The 19769-nt window shown below is 36.3% G+C and overlaps 1 protein-coding gene across 3 annotated transcripts in view; it reads left to right on the top strand.

Moving 5' to 3' along the window:
• CERKL (CERK like autophagy regulator) overlaps positions 1-19769 on the top strand; it is a 109744-nt gene that overhangs the window by 62710 nt on the left and 27265 nt on the right. For 2 of the 3 annotated variants that reach the window (XM_074338823.1, XM_074338817.1), the window contains one exon: positions 15240-15371. The exons of the other annotated variant lie outside the window; for it this stretch is intronic. In XM_074338823.1, the coding sequence (XP_074194924.1) occupies positions 15240-15371 (132 nt within the window). The remainder of the gene's footprint in view (positions 1-15239; positions 15372-19769) is intronic. 3 annotated transcript variants of the gene reach the window in all.

Below are 19769 nucleotides of genomic sequence, written 5' to 3'. Positions count from 1 at the left end.
TATATATTAGGGATATTAGCCCTTCTCTGATATATGTTGCAAATATTTTCCTCTTATTATACAATTTGTCTCTTGACTTTGCTTATAGTGATTTTGCCATTCAAAGTTTTTACTTTGAAAATTTTATGTTATTCAATTTGCCACTCTTATTCTTTATTGCATCTGGTATTTGAGTCATAGCAAAACGCCTTTTTTTACACCCAGGTTATAGAGAAAAATCATGTTTTCTTCTAGTACTTGTACAGTTTAATTTTAGATCTCTAATCCATTTGATGTTTATTTTGTGTATGGTATAAGGTAAGGACCTTATCTTTTTTTCATATACTGTATTTCCCAGAAAATAAGACCTAGCTGGACCATCAGCTCTAATGCGTCTTTTGGAGCAAAAATTAATATAAGACCCGATCTTATTTTACGATAACATAAGACCCGGTCTTATATAAGATAGGGTATAATATAATATAATATAATATAATATAATATAATATAATATAATATAATATAATACAATACCCGATCTTATATTAATTTTTGCTCCAAAAGACGCATTACAGCTGATGGTCTGGCTAGGTCTTATTTTCGGGGAAACACGGTAGTTATCCAATTGTCTCATCACCGTTTACTAAAAAGTCTGTCTTTGTTCCAGAGTTTTGAGATACCACCTTTATCATATGCTTAATTTCATATGTACTTGGGTCTATTACTGGACTTTCTATTTTATTCCATTGGTCTATTTATTTACATGCCAATGTTTTATTTAAAAAGGCTTTATAGTATGTTTCAATATGTGTAGGAGTGGTTCCTCTCAGATTTTTTTTTTTTTTTTTACAGTGTTTCCTACCTATCTTTTACAGGTTAATTTTTACATATATACTTTAGTATCACCTTGTCCAGATATAGAAAAAAATTGTTATTTTTATTTGAGAGTCACCTTACATTTATACATAAACTTAGGGAGAACTGACATCTTGTACCAGAAATAATGTGGCAAAACTTTTCAAACAGCTGCTGTAGTCTTCCATAATGGAAATCACCAAAGTACTACGGTATCTTTTTGATGGAGATTACCCCTCAGAATTATTTCTCAGCTTTCTTATACACAATTGTTAGGCTTTTAGAAATACATTGTCATTATCACGTATAATGTAGGGCTCATTTTATATAAGTATCAGGCTCCTGAACCTTTTTCCAGGCCCATCCTTATACTTCTTTGTAAAACTCATTTTTAACAAGAACCCTGCTAAGTCAGTTAAACTAGAACATTACCCCACCCTCCATATCTGATCACCTTTAGTATCTGATCAGGTTCCTCATCCTCCACTATCCCCCTGGTGATATCAGGTCACCCTGGCCTGTCTTCAGCAAAGAATCCTGTTAGGTAGGTTTAGCCAGAATCCCTCTTACCTGTTTCCTGTTTGTAATTTTCCGTTCACTGATTCTCCCCCACCCTGCTATAAATTCCCAGTTGCCCATGCTTTATTCTGAAATAAGCTTGGCTCTATACTGAGGTCTTTTTCCTCCTATTGCAATAGTAATCTGTTTTTAGCACTTAAGCTACTGTTCAGCTGAGGTTTTTCTTTGACAACATATATTACAGTCCATAAACTTTTTCAAGAATCTTCATTTTTACAGTGGAACATATGTCCTTGGAATAGTAAAAACTGTGATTTTTTTTTCTTTCTTGTTTTTGCATGTCCTGCAGACAACTAACTGAAAAGTTGATTAAAAGTCACACACTTATGTGTGATCCAGAGAGGACACTTTGAAAAAGCTTTCTAACTGATAAAATCATTGAATTAAAAAAGTGTTCATGAAATTACTTTCAAACATTTTCATAATTTCATTCTGTGAAGGATTAAATATACAATTATTTTATCAAATTGGATTTTTTATAAAGGTAATCATATTTAAATGTTAATTATTTTAACTAATTCTGTGGTCCACTTCTAAGCAGAGCAGGGAAAAAAGAAAAAAAAAAGTTTCTAAAGCCAGTAACCTGTTTTCCTTTTCAATCTGAATTTTTAATTGGGGAAAGTGACATAATGAAATCGATCTACTCTATAGCACCTTCCAAAAATAAATAAAAATTCAATTTTGTTAGGATTATTCTCTGGTAAAAATAGCTGGATGGTATATTTGGTTGGATTATTTTTGTTTTCTTCTCTCTTTGCTCTCCTTTCTTCTTGTCCATTCTTGTTCTATCTACATAGTCTTGACTCCTTTATTATTTTAAATACCAAAGTTTTGAGGTGATTATTCCCAGCAGCAGGTAAGTCTTTCTACTAATTTCTGTTGAGTCCCGTTCAGCTGTTAGAAAGATATGTCGCATTGGTGGGCTGCTTGTGAATTTAGAAGTTATGGGGCTTGTTTGTTACGTTAAGTAAAATATATAGCACTGAGTTATTTTCATCTGTATGTGTAAAGATGTACATCAATAAGCTTTTGCTGTTAGTAAAATGAAATGAATGTATTTTAAAATAATACAAATCACCTAATGTAAAATATCTCCCAACTCTGAGCTCTGCTGGGAAGTTGACAAATTTTATGTGTAAAAGGCTCTTACCATTACTGTTACACATTAACTGGACATAGTTTAATATTAATAGCTCCTGAGAATTGTGGCAAAACTGAGGTCTTTATTTCCTGTGTTTGGGTTTTTTTCTTTGCAACAGTTTGGTTGCTTGTCTGTATAAAGTGGTTGTGAGTACACAGGAGACTATGACATGGTTCTGGGCTCTTAACTTTGATGAACACCATGCCATTTCCATCATGGTGCACTCAAACAGCACAGATGTGTCTGGGAGTGGCGTCCCCTCCGCTCTCAGGAGCCTTTGTTTGGAGAACACTCTGATTAACCCCCACCCTTCATGGTTCATTGACTCTCTGATAGATCAAGTTTAAACTAGTACATATTAGCACATTTGTTACTAAGAGAGGAACAGTTGGCCATTCTGTTTTACATTGCTGGTTCATTGCAAACTGGCATGCTAAAAAGGTCTAGACTCCAGAGTTTGAATGGAGAGGTTGCCAAAGGACTGAGAATGAAGTCAGTTGCATATTAATGTTGAATCATACCTATATTTTAATCTTGGATTACCTATTTGGGACGTGTTTCTACTATTGTAAAATTATGAATAAATGATCATTATCACTCTGAGATTTATTTTTTCAAGAAGTTCAGGGGATTTATGTGTCTCAATACAGCTTCCATATTAAACAGTTTGTCATAATTGGATGAGAGAAGAGCAAGGTCATGACTGCCTGAAGCTTTGTGTTGTCTCATTCTAAAACTGTTTTTCATAGAGTTCTTGTAGCCAGTGATTTTACATAAATCTTTCCAGTGTACTACTTTTATATTTCTATATTCCATGGAAATGCATATTGTTTGGGCAAGAGGGCTAGGATGCACATGTCTGTTTTCACAAACAAAATTAAACTGTCTGCTTTTTATGTAACTGTTTATCAATTAATAATTAAATTTCTTAAAACTTAAAGAACTTTCTCCTTTTTCTTACCTTCCTAACCTACTTTTCAGTCTCCAAATTCTGTTCTTATTGTTACAGTTCTTTTCATGGAATACAGGTTTATCCGATCATTTGGCAGTGTCAGCCTGTGAATTTTGTTTTAGCTTCATCTTTACTCACCAGTGCCATCCCTTTGGATACCTACTTCTTTGCATTTTTCTTTCTCTTGTGAGATGATAAAGCACAAGTGCCCCAATGGGGCTGAGGGACAGCCCTGTGTTTGAGCCTAGGTAATATGACAATTGAGGTTACTTTTCAAAACCAGCCAGTGCTCATGTAGACTAAAGGCAGTTACTTTCACGTCCACTTTCTGATTTTTATTGTAACTGATGATTTGTTTCTGGAAAGAAAACTGTTTTGTTTTAGATTCTGAGCGAAAGGGTCACTATTTCCTTTCCTCATTGCTGCTGTAAAATTTAATTTAGAAAAGATTTCACTAGCTCTTCTACTGGTTTTCAGTTTGAAAATATAGGGAGTAAGTATGAGATAGGTTCTTAATTACTTTTTATTTTTTAAAAGCTTAACTTGGCAGCAATGAGATTGTTAGCTTTTCCATGCTTAATGTTTCTTTCAAGGATTTGCATGTCTATTGCAAAAACTACTTTTTGATAATACTTTGGTTCTTTGTGAAATGTTGGCCTTACCCCTTTTGTTTTATTTTAGACATTAATATAAGTGGTTACATTTCTGGACTTATTTTATATCATAGCAGTTTAAAAAAGAAAGTTTTTTGCTTAAAGGGTTGTTTTGCAGTGTTGATATTTTGTTTTCTTTAGTACAATTGGGATTGTAATTTTATAATTTATTTTTCTTTAAATTTTGATTTCTTTTTAAAAAGGATATTAATTCAGCATATATATTTATTGGGTACTGTGTGCTAGACACTATTCTAGGAACTAGTAAGATAGCAGAGAGCAGAATCATAAAGTCTTTGACCTTAAGTAGCTTAGATTCCAGTGGTAGTGGGGTGTCTTAGTCTGTTTGGGCTGCTACAACAAAGTACCACAAACTGGGTGGCTTATAAACAACAGAAGTTTATTTTTCATAGTCCTGGGAGCTGGAAGTCTGAGCTCAGGGTGCCAGAATGGTCAGGTTTTGGTAAGAGTCTTCTTGTTGTGGCTTCACGTGGCAGAAAGAGAGCTAGAGAGGTCTCTGGGGTCTCTTATAAGAGCACTAATCCCATTCATAATGGCTCCACCAACATCACCTAATCTCCTCCCAAAGGCCCCACCTCCTAATACCTCACTTTGGGGATTACAATGTCAACATATAAATTTGGGGCAGACATAAACATTTAGTCTATAAGAAGGAGAAATTGAAAAAAATTATTCCTATGATGTAAAATGATGATGGGTACTACCAGGCAATGGGATGAAGTGTTTATTCATACTGGTATCTACATAGAGGTAGTCAAGGAAAGCTTCATTGGCTGTGAGGTTTTAGAAGAGAGCTGGAAGTAATAGGGAAAGGGAGTCCTCTGGATATCTAAGGGGAAAATGTTCCAAGCAAACGGAACAGTAAGTGCAAAAGGTTGAGCAAGAAAGCCATGTGCAGAGTGGAGTCAGCAGGGAGCAAAGTAATAGGGAATTAGGTCACAGAGGCCGCTGGGGGTAGGGTCTTGCAAGCTTTGTATGGCTTTTGACTTCTATTCTGGGAAAAATGGTGGTGGGGGGAGGGATTTGGGAGTTTTAAGCAGAGGAATAACATGATATAATCTTGACACTATTCTAGGAATAGTGGATATATTAAGTGGATATTTTGGTTGCCAAGTGAAGAGCAGACTATGAGAATTAGTGAAAGGATTGAAGCAGGAGACCAGTCAAGTGGAAATTCGTATAATCCAGATGAGAGATGGTGACTCAAATCAGGTTAGGAACAAGAGAGGTAGTGTGAAGAGGTCAGAGTTTGGACTTGTTTTTGACGATAGAGCTGGTTGGATTTATTGACTTAGTGGATATGGAAGAAGGATATTGAGAGAAAAAGTCGTGGATAATACCAAGGTATTTCACTCTATTGTGATAAAATGTCAAACATATAGGAAATATAGAAAATATGATAATGGGCACCTATATTTCTATCACCTATATTCTAAAGTTCTTAACATTTTTCCATATTTGCTCCAAACATTTTATTCTGACAATGTGTTTTAAAGCAAATTATAGACATCATGGCAAATAATGCAGTATGCATCTGTAAAAACAGACATTTTACAAATAACAAAATATCATTATCCTACCAAATGAATGAATAGCAGTTGGTTATTATCATCTAATACCTGGTCCATATTGAAATTTCCCCCATATTTTCCAAAATGTCTTTTATAGCTGATTTGTACCAACCAGTGTCCAATCAAGGATCATTCACTGAATTAAATGTATTTAAACTACAACACTAGAATGTTCCTCTTTTCATTTTTTGTCTCTCTGACACTGACTTATGAAAGAGACTGCGTTATCTGTCCTGTAGACATTTTAGTGTGCATAAGGAACACTTATAGAGCCTATCTAAACAGAGATTATTGATCCCCACTCCCAGAAATTCTGACGCACTGGGTCTGGTGTGGGGGTTTTTCTAATGAACTGCTGGGTGATGCTGGGCTGTCATTCTGGAGACCACACTTGGAGCAATACTGTTGTATCACTATTCAATTGCTTCTTGGTGGCGTCATTCTATTCCCTGTATTTCCTACAAACTGGATTTTCAATCTAAAGGCTAAATTAGATTCGTGTTGGAAATTTTAGGCAAGAATATGCCATAAGTGGTACTGTGTACTTTGTATTTTATCATCTTAGATGGTGTGTGATGTCTGATGATTCCACAATTACTGAGGCTGCGGTGGATTCCCCAAAGCTAAGATTAATTCCTGAGTTGAGAAGGTGACAGTTTTATCCCTCCACAGTAATGTTTCTATTTGAAAGTAGTAGATATTTTGTTGGGTGGTACTCAGGGACCAGGAGAAATATCTAGCTCTCAATAAATATTTTATCTCGTGGTTTTAACATGCATTGATTGTGCTTGCTTGACCTAATTATTTAATTGCGGATACATCTTGGAGATTTTCTAATTTAATCATTCTTGCTAAATTAGTAATATTTTTTTATAAGAAAGGATGCTGCTTTTGCAACTGGTACTATTTGGTTACTCAGAAGTATAGTGCTAATTAGAAAGGCAGGATAAATGCTTAATTTATGATTTTTAATTACCAATTTTCAGAGTAAAGTGAAATTTCTGACTGGATCTAACAAAAGAATAAGTTGTCATTTAGTAAGATGGGCAAGACTGTGGATAGATAGACCAAGTTTGGTGGGGAAAATCAAAATTTCAGTTTTGAATATGTTAACCTTGAGATGTCGCTAAGAAATATGTATTAATCAGAGTTCAGTTGATATAAAACATGAAACACTACCTATTTTAAATGGAAAGTTGTTTTATACAGATAATATTAACGAGCTAGAGGACGAGGATCAGCTAATATGCTGGTAACCTACAACTGCTGCTGCGCTGTATTTGTTTCTCTTCACCCTACATACGAGGTGTGATAAAAACATATGGTGAATGTTTAAATTAAAATAAAAATTATTATAGTAAAAGACACATTGCCATTAATCCCCCTCAAAATACTCTCCCTCAGTTCGAACACACTATCCCATCATTCTTGCCAGTTTCTGAAGCAGTTCTGGAAGTCCTCTTTTGTGTCTTTAGTTGCGCTGTTGTGGTTGCCTTGATGTCCTGAATCTATTCCAAATGTTTACCTTTCGTGGTCATTTTGACTTTGGGGAAAAGCCAGAAGTCACACAGTGCTAGATCCGGTGAATAAGGTGGATGAGGACGCACCATAATGTTTTTATTTGACAGAAATTGCCATACCAGAAGCGATGTGTGACACAGAGCATGGTCATGATGGAGGATGAAATGGTTAATGCATTGTTCATGATCCATGATTTATGGCACACTTTAAACCACAACTTTTCTCAGGTGTAGCTCACACCTGACCGACTGCACTGAACAAACTGAAACCTCTCACACACTGTTACTAAGGTTCCCTGTGCTGCTTCCCATATTGAAGATCCCTGCCTTTTCATTGGATGGCACTCAGCAGCAGTAGTCACCGTAATTTTTTGATCACACCTTGTATATGGTCTCGTGGGACATTTTCTATGACCAGTAGACTAAAGGGAAATAAATGGGGTTCTGCATAATACAGAAGTGAGCTACTGACTCATTCCTAAAACAGAGCAGGGAAGGGAAACCCTTCTGGTGGATAGAACTTCAAACAGTTGATACTAGTTGTTAAGGAATGATGCCTGGAGGCGTTGATGTGTATCACTGCATGGACAGTAGTTAAGAGCTTGGCCAAGTAGAAACTTGGAGGAAAAAGATGTGAAGGTTGCTGAAAAGTATTTATGAGGCAGAAGTATATGGATGACTTGCACAGAATCAGAACAGAATATGTGATTTGTGTTTTATGTAAATGCTCACCAAAGAGAATGTATTCCAGAAGAGGAAATAATCAGGGAGGGAAGATGCCCCATTCCATAGTTGTTAGTCAGCATCTTTTCAGAGTAACCCCAGGGCTTTGTCAATGAACACGTAAACAGTGGCCTTCAGGCAGGGATGGGTAAAATACATGGACTTAACTACAAGCACTTCTGCTACCAAGGCTGATTGGACCACCACCATTGCTGAGTAATCTAGCTGCAAACAGTTCAACCTTGAGCCCTGGATATGGCTTCATGTCCCAGAGCAATCTGGCAACCACGTGGTGGCAGGTTGATTACACTGGAAGCCCTCCATTGTGGAAGGTCAGTGATTTGGCCTCATTGCTATGAATGCTTACTTTTAGTATGGATTTGCATTTCCTGTCCACCATGTTTCAGCCAACACTATCATCGATGATCCTACTAAATGCCTATCCAGTGAATTTACATTCTGTACTGTACTCCTTTTGATCAAGGGACTCAGTTACATTTAAAAAAAGTAAGGCAATTGACAACTATGGATTCACTGGTCTTCCCATGTTTCCTATTGTATTACATTGTACCTGGAAGACTAAATCTTATGGCATTAGTTTTCAGTTCCATAAACAGAATACATGAGTCCATGAACTGAGGAGTGAAGTGGAAGTGTCATCTCTTATCTTCACCTTCTGTGATCCACTCATAATATTTTTGCTTCCTGCCTCTACAACTTTGAATTCTGCTGATTTAGAGGTTTAAGTATGGGGGAAGAATATTTTCACATGGGAACATGACAGCGGTTCAATTGACTTGGACATTGAGAATTATCTGGGCACATTATTAAGCCATATGACTGAACCAATAAATAAAAATAATAATAATGAAGTTAGTGTGTGGGCAAAGGTGATCAGTTCTAATTATCAGGGGGAAATAGTGTTGCTGCTCCTACTCAATAGGAGGCAGTGTCTAGAACCCAGCAGATAACTTGGGCTGCCTCATAGGAGAGGATTAAATGAATGAGTACATTGTCTAGGAAAATTAAAATGATCACACTGACTCCAGAAGACATAGAAAATGTAAACAGACCACTTATCACCGATGAAACAAATTTTTTGGTACTCCTGAAAAAGCTCCAACTCTGATATTTTCATAGGGTTGTCTGCCATACTTTTAAGGGACAGGAAACTTCAAAACTAAGCTATTCCAGAGCAGGTAAACTATAAATTGGTTTTATTTATGAAAGCCAAGCAACTCTTAACAAAATAAGAATAGATGGATATATTATTAATGTACTAAATATATATGTTATTTTAAAGCCTACATGGTGAAATGTGAAGTATTCCCACGGGAATTGGCTAAAGGGAAGACAAAATTTGTAGAGTTCTGTGTGCTTGGGGTAAGACTTCATTCCCCACTGCCCTACCTTCTCACCCCTCCTGCTACAATCAACTCTTATCTCTTTCATACCAGGTCATTGCCTGAGGCCCTTGATCACCTGGACTTCCATCCCTCTAAGCCTATCTTTGTGTACCCCCTAACCTGACATCATCCACCACTCTCTTTCCCTCCAGACACTATTTTATTCTGTCCTATGGAATGAATGGTCCATCATTAGCAAAATCTCCTATATTTTCAACCACTTTTCCAAATACTCCCCTCACCTTCTTGCTAGTAGAGAGAGACAGCTCTTTCAGGAGCATATAGCTTCCCCTGCATCTTCTCAAGTGGTGGCTGTTTTCTTTGCCATGTATTTCATACAACTAGTCTTGGAGGTGTTGTCAAGATTTTGCTGTCCTCCTTGCAATTCACTGCTATTTTGGGATCATTTTCTCAGTGTACTCTCTTAAAAATCCTCAGCATTGAAGCCCAATCATAAGACCCCACCAGCTAGCACTACTTGTTTTAGTCCTGTACAGACTACTGTGTCCTTCTCCCAGTTCTTGAAGACCTTAGCTCCTATCTCACTATCACTTCCTCCAACACTATGCTGTCGTAATTCTGTGTTTTGTAGGTGTTCTTTCAGGTTTTGGCCTCTTCTCCTTCAAAGATCTTGACCTGGGCTTCACTTCATGCACCTCCCATAATCACATCTCTAGATCAGCGGTTCTCAAAGTGTGGTCCCAGGATCAACATCATCAGCATCAGCTGGGAACTTGTTATAACTATGAATGCTAAGACCCCATCACACACCAAATCCAAAATCTAGAGCTGGGACCCAGAAACCTGCATTTAAGAAGCCTTCCAGGTGATTCTGATGAATACAGAAGTTCATCAGATCTTGTTACTGTGATTAGCAATAACTCTCTCAAGTCTCAATTTTAAGGCTCTTTCCCACCCTGTGGCTACTAACTTCTTAGTAGCTCACTTGATGTAGTCTCCCAACTCCTAAAATCCTGCAAGGCCACTGAGATCACAGTTTATTGATTCTACTATTTTTTTTCACTAGTTTTTACTCCTCTAATATCCTTACTTTTCCCACATATTTGACTAGTGTTTGACTGTTCTCTTTCACATACTATATCCAAAGAGTAAGTAAATCCTGTCAGCTCTCCTTTCAAAATATATCTAGAATCTAACTTTTCTCATAACCTCCATTTTACTCTAGTGCAAGCCCTTTGTTACTGAGTCTACTTCCCACACAGCAGCTCGAGTGATCCTTTAACACCCAAGGTTATGTTGCCACACTGCTCAAAATTCTCTATGCTTCTTCTCTCACTCAGAACAAATACAGAAGTCATAAACACCTACGATTCTGGGTGATCTGACCTTCTCTGGCCAGCAAGTCACTTCTACCTTTGCCCTCCCTCTCTCCCACTATGGAGCTTCATTTTTATGGTTAGAACTTATTGCCACTTGACATACTATGAATTCTTTTGTTTATGTCTGTCTCCCGCCATTGACATGGAAGCTTCATGAGGGCAGAGGCTTTTCTTATTTACTGATAGAGCCTCAGCCTCTAGAACCCTGCCCAGCAGACAGCAGGGATGCAGTTATCTGTGGATAACAAATGGATGTCATTGTTTTCTATACGGCCTAAGGTTAACACTACTCTTTTGTTCATTCATCAAATACTTAGTCATCTTATGTACCCTTCACTAAGGAGATAGAATATGGAGAAAAACCCCAGAGAGTTTCCAGTCCAATAAAGGAGAACAACTAATAAATATATATAAAATCACATTATAAGTATCAAAATTAGGATGTGTATGGACCTGTAAAAACAAATAAGGGGAAAATAACCCAGCTAAAGCCTCAAAGCCAAGGAAGCCATGGCAGGCTTTCCCAAGGAAGTGATGACTAGGGTGAAATCAAAACAGAGTAGAGGTTAATTGGGCAAAGTAGCTATGGTGGCAGGAAGTGTAGGTGGGCAGAAAGAAGGGAGGGCATGTGTAAAGGCACTGTGGTAGAGAGAGCATGGTGAGGTCAAGGAACTGAATGGAGTAGAAGGAGGATGGGGAAGGAACGCGGGAGGACAGAAGGTTGGAGACTTTTTAATTATATCTCTTTATTCCACTTAATTAAGAACTTGTTTAAAATCCTGCTTTATTCAATAGAAATCCCCCTTCTGATCTCTAAATTGGTATCATATTACTACTCAATTTATATATACTTAGACTCTGTCTTCATAGTGATTATATTAAGTGCACCCAAAAGGAAAAGAAAAATGAGAAAATGAATACATGTTCGGTGAAAAATCAGCTTTGTTGATTTGTATTTAAAAATACCTCACTTCACCAGAACATCTAAGGAATGGAGTATTCTGATTAATTTATTTCGTTTCCATCCTTATTGTTGGCTAACTAAGGCTTAAGAATAAAATTATTTTGTTTAAATCTTTTTAGAGAATCCTAAAAAAGTAATTTTTAGCCCCCTTTCCTGCCTTATTGGGGGATTATTTCACAAAAGTTAGATGGGACATGTAGCATGCACTTTTATAGATAAGTGTTTAAAGTCTACAAGTCTTCAACTACAATGTACCCTCACAAGCCCTAAATGACTGTTCTCCTTTCCACAAATTTCTATTCTCCTATGGTCATAATGTAGGAAAAGGGAGAAATATAAGTTGCTTTTTTATGGTAACATTTGGGGATTGCCATATGGTGCCTAAATACCTTCTTTACTGGGACTGCCTCTACTTGAGAAATGAAGCAGTCTTTTGATAAATTTACCAGGTACGATAAACTTAATTTCAATACTTAATCTGACTCTTGGACTCCAGGTTTTAGAACAAAGTTCTTGTCCTTGTCATGTTTTCAATAATAGTGAGCCCTAGATTTATGTGCAGAGTCCCCCTGGTTAAAGGACAGCAGTACTCTCCTTTATGGTAGCTTTTGTTTGTTTGTTTGTTTTTAAATACCCAATTCAGAATCACACATTGCATTTAGTTGTCTTCTCTTTAGTCTCCTTAATCTGGAATATGTCCTATGCCTTTGTTTTTAATGGCCTTGACATTTTTTAAAGAGTTTAAGGCAGTTATTTTGAGAATACAGTTATTTGTTTGTGTGAGTGTTTCATCATTATAGATCCACATTATAAACTGGGCAGGATTACTGCAGACGTGGTGGTGTGCCCTTCTGGGTGCTGTGCGTTGTGTATCATGAGGCATATGCATCCATTTGTACCATCCAGGATGTTGTTAACTCTGATCACTTGACTAAGGTGGTGTCTACCAGATTTCCCCACTGTAAATGGGGAAATTTTTACCCTTTGTAATGAGGGCAATAAGGAAAGACAGAGTTTAAGAATAAGTAAATATTGTTCATCAGAGAGCCAACTTGACCTTGTATTTTATGTTGGTCATGTACATATCACAATTTCCCCATATTTTCCACAGTTTTAACTGAGGTGTTACCAGTTTAAGAAGTGAGACCTTTTAGATGCTACACTACCTGACATTTCTATATCAATCCAAATTCTTGTAGTTGTTTATCATTTTCATGGACTTTATCTTCAGAAATGCTGGTAAGCATCAGTAATATTGGTGTACTGTTTTTTCACTAGTTTGATGTGGAATCCAATTATATGTGTAATATTTTAAAGCCCAAAGCCATATATGAATTCCATAAAACATAAGATTATCAAATTGTGGAGTGATTGCAATTAGATGCAATAGAAGATATAGGACGACTCAAATTTTGATGCAGTGTTGATACATAGATTTTTAGATTTTGGTGTACTATTATCTACTCTCACCATAGAATGTGATGTTATCTAGACAGAGATTGCAATCTCTGTACATGGTAAATTTTAAATTTATTTAAATATTAAATATTTTGGAATAAAAAAAGAATAAGTAAATATTCGATCTTTCATGAGAGTTTTTTTTTTTTTTTTTTGTACAAATGATACAGAAATAGTTAATAGAGGCACATAGAAGAAAATGGGAGTGAGAAGCCAGAGAAGTGAATTCTGTTGGTGATTGTGAAACGCTTCAGTGAGGATGTGGTATTTGAAATGAGCTTTGAAAAAGTGGTAGAATTTTTAGAGAAATGGTCATAGGTGGAGTGGAAAGGAAAAACCATCTGAACAAAGGAAAGCCTAGAATGCCTGGTATTTGGCAAATACATAATACAATGGATCCAAAGCATGGTGGGGAAGCTGAAATAGAACAGGAAAGCTCTGCATTCACTTAGCTTTGTGCATTTGCCCTGCTGGTCTCACTGCTTAATTTCCTCCCTCACTCTACCCTTGCTTTTTTGCTATGGGCTAGGATAAGGTGTGAGGAAGGAGGTAATTTGTGTAGTGAAAATATCACGAACCAAAAGCCCAACTCAGATACTCTCTTCTCCAGGAAGCCTTTTCCAGATCCCTAATAAGAATTAACCTCCCTCCTTTCATACATTTCCATAGTACTCTGTGCCTCTCTGTTAACAAGTCTATTATTCTCTCTTGTACTGTTTCTTTTTATGAATACATCTTCATCGTTTAAAGCATGAACTATATATTAATTGCTTTGCGCCTCTTCCCAGCACTCGGTACAAATGCTCAATAAATGTTTCTTAATGTGGGTTAGAGAGGAAGGAGAGAGACAATAGGTTGGAGTTTGTTGGGGGAGGACTCTGAATATCATTTTATGGAGTTCAGGCTTGCATTGCAGGCAGCAGTAAGGATGGCAGCTTTTGAACAATGCAGGGCTGATCAGAGCTGGGATGGAAGAACATCAAACGTCCATGCAGTGGGACCCCAGGGGTAAATACAGAAGATGCAAGGGGTTCAGCATGGTCCCATCACTTTGTCATCCAAAACTCTCCCTGAACTCAAAATAGTATGTGCTATTGAAAGATTTAATTATATCAAGTATGATGAGAAAAAAAATATTATCTCTACTTGCACAAAAAACTGACTTAGGTGTAGTGCACATTTTTCATTTGGCTTTAGTAATAGTTTTATTAAAAACGGATGTTAGTCACTTGCTTTTTTAACCTTGAATCCATGTGAGAGCAGCTTACCATAAAACGGTCCCCAGCTTTCTTTTGGCTCCTTGGTCCCTCCTGCCCTTCCTAATAACAGAAAATTCGCTTTGCACCTGCTCCAAAGGGGTTCTAAGTGATAAACATCTTGCAAGCCCAGAAAATTGTAGTATCAAATCTCAGCCCCAACTGTGAGGCAGCACTATCCTTGAATCCCCGCTGAGAGGCGTTGCTTTCCCATTTCCCTGGGGAAGAGTCCTTTCTCCCCTGGCTCCTTTTCAAGCTTGAACTTTGACCTGAATCCTCTTTTTAGCTCCCAGCATGCATTGCTCTGGGTGCGGGCCCTGACCGGGCTCTGGGTGTGCTGTATTCCATTCTGGGCTTATCCATAGGTCAGGCCTAGGTGGCCCTGAGGTCACTGAGGTGCCCAATTCCAATAATGAGCATATTTATCCAAGGAGAGGAAATAGACTTTTCTATTTGCTACAGTCCATTGCTTTTCTCCTTAGAAACAAATGTTAAAGGAGCATTTGATATATTATTTATGATTTGGTAACTACATATAAGCATTGCCAAATATTAAGTTTTTCATTCACATCTTCCTTTATAAAATTAAATGCTTTGTTATAAGTAATGATTTATGTTAAGAGGGATATTCTTATTTCACTGCTAGGAAATGTAAATGTTTTAATATAATGCCATATTTAGGAAAACTCTTGTAAGAATTTCAAATAAAAATAACATACTATTTCAATAGGTATGTAACATTCTAACTGGACTTGGTATTAAAGGGAAAGAAAAAATTCTGACAGAGACTTTATAATTTTTTCTTTATGCTTGCTTCTTAGGTTTTTCCAACAGGCCAAAGTCATTAAAAATATTCCTTAACCCCCAAAGCCACAAAAAAGAAGCTACCCAAGTCTATTATGAGAAGGTTGAACCACTGTTGAAGATTACAGGAATAAAGACAGATGTAATAAGTAAGTCATTTTCACAATATAATTTGGTATTTAAAAAAAAAAAAAATCACACTTCAGGAAGCAAAATAACCCACATTTGTTTCAATCCAAATTTAGGAAGCTACTTGTCATATTTAAAGCTTTTTAAATGTGTCTCCATAACCTCTAGTGCAGCCTGCTCCAGGATTATAACTTAATTATTTTGTGTTTTCTTTTTCATTGTGTTTTTTAAATTAGAATATCAGTATTTTCTCGAGACCTTTTTTGCAGACTTTAAAATAATTTGGTATGACTTTAAAGGAAGCTGCACACTTTTTGATATCTTCATTGACATGTTTGCAATTTACACATTATTTCTGCAGTTTGGCAAGCAACTGATTTTTGCTCACTTAAATGTTTGATGTCTTTCCACGGGATCCTTCATTAGGTGGTTTTTGTTCTGACTCTGACCCCTGCTGGTTAGGTCAAAACTAAGCACTTAACTACTGATTTGCGATGAATTTAGAGAAGCCAGAAGCTTAAATTTATTGTCTGAAATAAGAAAAGTGCTTGGGTTTGTGCCTAGGAAAATAGAAATTTGCTCATGCTGAAATTAAAAGAAAGAAGATTAGTAAAAGCCTTTTCAACTTTTTAAATTTGGTGACCAATGTCCTTTGGTTCCTTGAGACTCTTATTTTTCCCATGGGGAGGTAGACTGATGAGGGTTGATGCTGTTGAGAACCACACCCTCAATTTTTCTGGTTTTATTTCTATGTAGTTTCACTAACACACAGTGTACATTTGTAATAAATTTTAATTGATGAGGAGAACGGAATAATAAGCCTACTCAGGAGACCTGTCCAGAGTGCAGTTGGAATCTTCTAGTCCTAATTGTAAATTGCTGGGGAAGGGATTCAGAGTGATCTGATTTTGCTGAGCTGTAACCACAGAAGAGGAGTCTTGTAATGTTACTAAGATAAGCCCGTGCCTCATGACTTCATGGCTTGGGATAAAAGGAAGCTCCTAAGAATGATTGAATTAATGAATGAATAAATAAATAAATGGCAATCTTTGTGGGAAAATCAGCCAGCCCAAAAGGCACCTATCACAATGGAGACTCAAGAGAAACCACTGTGAAAAACTCAAGAGGAATTTCTGAATTAAAGTAAAATCATAATGAAGGAGTTAACCTTTCATCTTTGTGGCTTTTGACTTTACTTAGACATGATTCATAGGGAAAAGAAACAACAAAGATCTATCATTCCTTCCCACTGAAGATTTTCAAAGATTGGCCCAAGGAAAAGTGTGAAATTCATATTAGGATGAGACAATTAAAAGGGGAATAAACTTATTGGCAAACTCAATAACATTTATTTTGTTTCATTGATTTAATGGTCAGAACTGTTTCATGTGGATATTACTATATGCCATTCAGTTAAAGAAGCTCTTGTTGAATGTTTTGTTAAGCACTGTGCAGAATGAATAAGCTATACTTGAGTGCTCTCGAGTGACCTTTAGTTTATTAGAGATTCAAATAGATATTTAAAATAAATGTAATTGGAATATACAGAAAAGAACTGTGGTATTTCAGGGAGGGATATTAATTTTGACCAGAAGACTCAAGGAAAGTATTTGAACTGGACAGTTTTGGAGAATCAGAGAAAGCAAAATGGTTTCCTGTGCGTAAGCAGCAGAAGAAAAGTAAGGAAAAGGAAGGCAAACTAGCAGGCACATCCAGGTGGTGTGTGTGTGTGTGTGTGTGTTTGTGTGTATGTGTTGTGTTCTGTTGTGTGTTGTACCCCTAATAACTTGGGAGTTCTTTCATAACTTTTCTTGCCCTTCCTCAATTTTGACCTCATCTTAAGTTTGGCCCTTTCCATCATCATAAAATGTTTGCCAGTGGATTGGATGCTTTTTTATTCAAATCTAATGGAATGGGGAAAGGTGTATGTATGTGAGAGATCCAATGTTCTTTAATCCTGAACAAGGATTCACATTTCTTCCCTTGAGTTTAATTGTCCTAATTTAGTATATGTGCCTAACCTGGAGCCATCACTCTCTTAACTATCAAGACCCTTCCCATGGGCTGAGGGTGGGACCCCCTTTTCCTGAAGGCTGAGAAGTCTTGAGCTGAATCGGGGTTCTATTAGGGAGGAAAAAGGGCAAATTGGCCTTTGGGCAGGCTCCCAGCAATGTGCACTGGAGGAAGTTTGAGTCTCGATTATGGATGGGTCATTATGCTCCTATACTCAAGAGTTTACTCAATTTACTCATCATGTATTGATCCAGAGTTGGTATAAATTTTTTTATTATAGTGTTGTAATCTGGTTTAGCAAAGATGATTCTGCCAGCAGAATAGAGATTAGAAAGGAAGAGAGATTGGAGGAAAGGAAACTAGTACAGAGGTCTGAACTTAGGCAAAGATAATGATACGAATGTGCTTTCCTTCCTAAAACAATTGTATTGGAGAGAAAAATAGTATGTTCTAGGGCTTCCCCTCCCCAAATTTGTAAATGTTATTGAATACTAAATTTTAACACAACATAAAATTAGAATATTACATACATCAAATTTAGAATTTATTTATATATTTGTGCAGAATGACTAATTATTAGCTGCTTAACACTCCTCCTACAGGCAAAATTATAAAACTGCATCTTTTGCTTACGAAACCATTTTTCTATGTATATTGGCTAAATATTTATATAAAAATGTTCCCTATTTTGTGTAAAGAACTGAAAAGGTGGCTACTTGGAAAGTTTTAGAATCCTCATGCCTATTCTCACAGTGTAGTTTTGTAGTTTGAATAAGGTAATATATTTGAAAGTACCTTTTGTATTATAAAGTGCTATAGAAATATGATCATAATGTACATTTCAGGTTCATAAAATTATGTAATAGTAAGATTCAATTCACATTTCATTTGAAAGAAAATATATCTTATATGAAAGAGTAAAGCAGAAAGAATATATATTTTGTGCATGTCCAGTATGACTATTATTTCAATGTATCTTATGTACATTGCTGAGTCCAAATGGAACTTGAATTACATAATAAATTCTATAAATGATTAATTCATTAGAAGATAGTGCTATACAAATGAGGAATGACTTAAAAAATTATAGCTAGATATATTCATTATATTTTTTCTATACATTTCTTTAAAAAAATGAATCTCCCCATAGTAATAAAAATATACTTGCTGTTTTCATTGTGGCTTGTGCTGCTACTTTGTTTCTGAGTATATGTCAGCATCTTTAGAAATAGATGACCTAAAGTTGCATCCCCACATAGCCAATGCAATGTCTTATTTCATAATGGTTCAGAAAAGTTCTGGAAAAAACTAGAAAGAACTGAATTACTTTTCCTAATAACCTGTTGGTATATGAATCAAAGAAAGGCATGAGTGGTAGGCCGATGCTGACATATGGTATTTCTTTCTCTTCCTGATCAAACAGAGCAGACTTTAGGAATTAGACCATTAAAGGTATGAGGAATGTTGAGAGGAAAATTCAGAGAATAATAAAGTGAAAAAGTCAAGACAGCTGAGAAATTAATTGGAAAGAACTTGAGAGGCCATCTAGTTCAATTTTGTCCATGTGGTAGAGTGCAGGTGTGTGGCATTCCTCATGGGTGACCACCCAGCCTTGGCTTGGGCACCCTATGGTTGAGTCAGCTGTTGTTGGACATTATTGGACATTGTTGATAGACATCCTTATCTTGAGTTCAGGGTCACTGTGCCTTTGTGCAGATTAGAAAAGGACACCTTCTTTGTGCTGAGTTATAAAAAGATGACTTTTGGGCTGATTCAGCCCAAGGTCACCTACCATGTTGAATAGGTGTACTGGCTGGGTTGCAAACTCACCTGCCTCTTTGGCCAAATGCCTTTATGCAAGGCATAAACTGCACAACATGAAGAATTTGTGAGCTGACATTTGCCTCCTTGCAGTTTTTGTCCATTAGAGCTAATATTATCTTTTGTGATAATACAAAATAAATGGAATAAATGTGTCCCATCTTGTGTATAATAATCATTGAGATATTGGAAAACAGGTATAATGACTATTTTTTAAAAAGATTTTTATTTAAAAACATAGTTGACATACAACATTATATCAGTTTCAGGTGTACACTATAGTTATTCAACATTTATATACCTAAAGAAGGGATCTCCATGATGAGTCCAGCAACCATCTGACACCGTACTATGCTATTACAGTATTATTGACTGTATTTTCTATGTTTTACATTACATCCCCATGACTTGTTTTATATCTGGAAATTTGAACCTCCTATTCCCCATCCCCCCCTTTAATTTTTAAATTATAGTTGACATTCAGTATTATTTTATATTAATTTCAGCTGTACAGAGTAGTGGTTAGACATTTATATAATTGAAGAAGTGATCCCCCTGACTAGTTTAATACCCACCTGGCACTA

The sequence above is a fragment of the Rhinolophus sinicus genome, linkage group LG01 (genome assembly GCF_036562045.2).
Source record: "Rhinolophus sinicus isolate RSC01 linkage group LG01, ASM3656204v1, whole genome shotgun sequence".
NCBI lineage: Eukaryota > Metazoa > Chordata > Mammalia > Chiroptera > Rhinolophidae > Rhinolophus > Rhinolophus sinicus.
The sequence above is the reverse complement of the archived record's forward strand: the minus strand, read 5'-3'. Positions and strand labels throughout refer to the sequence as shown.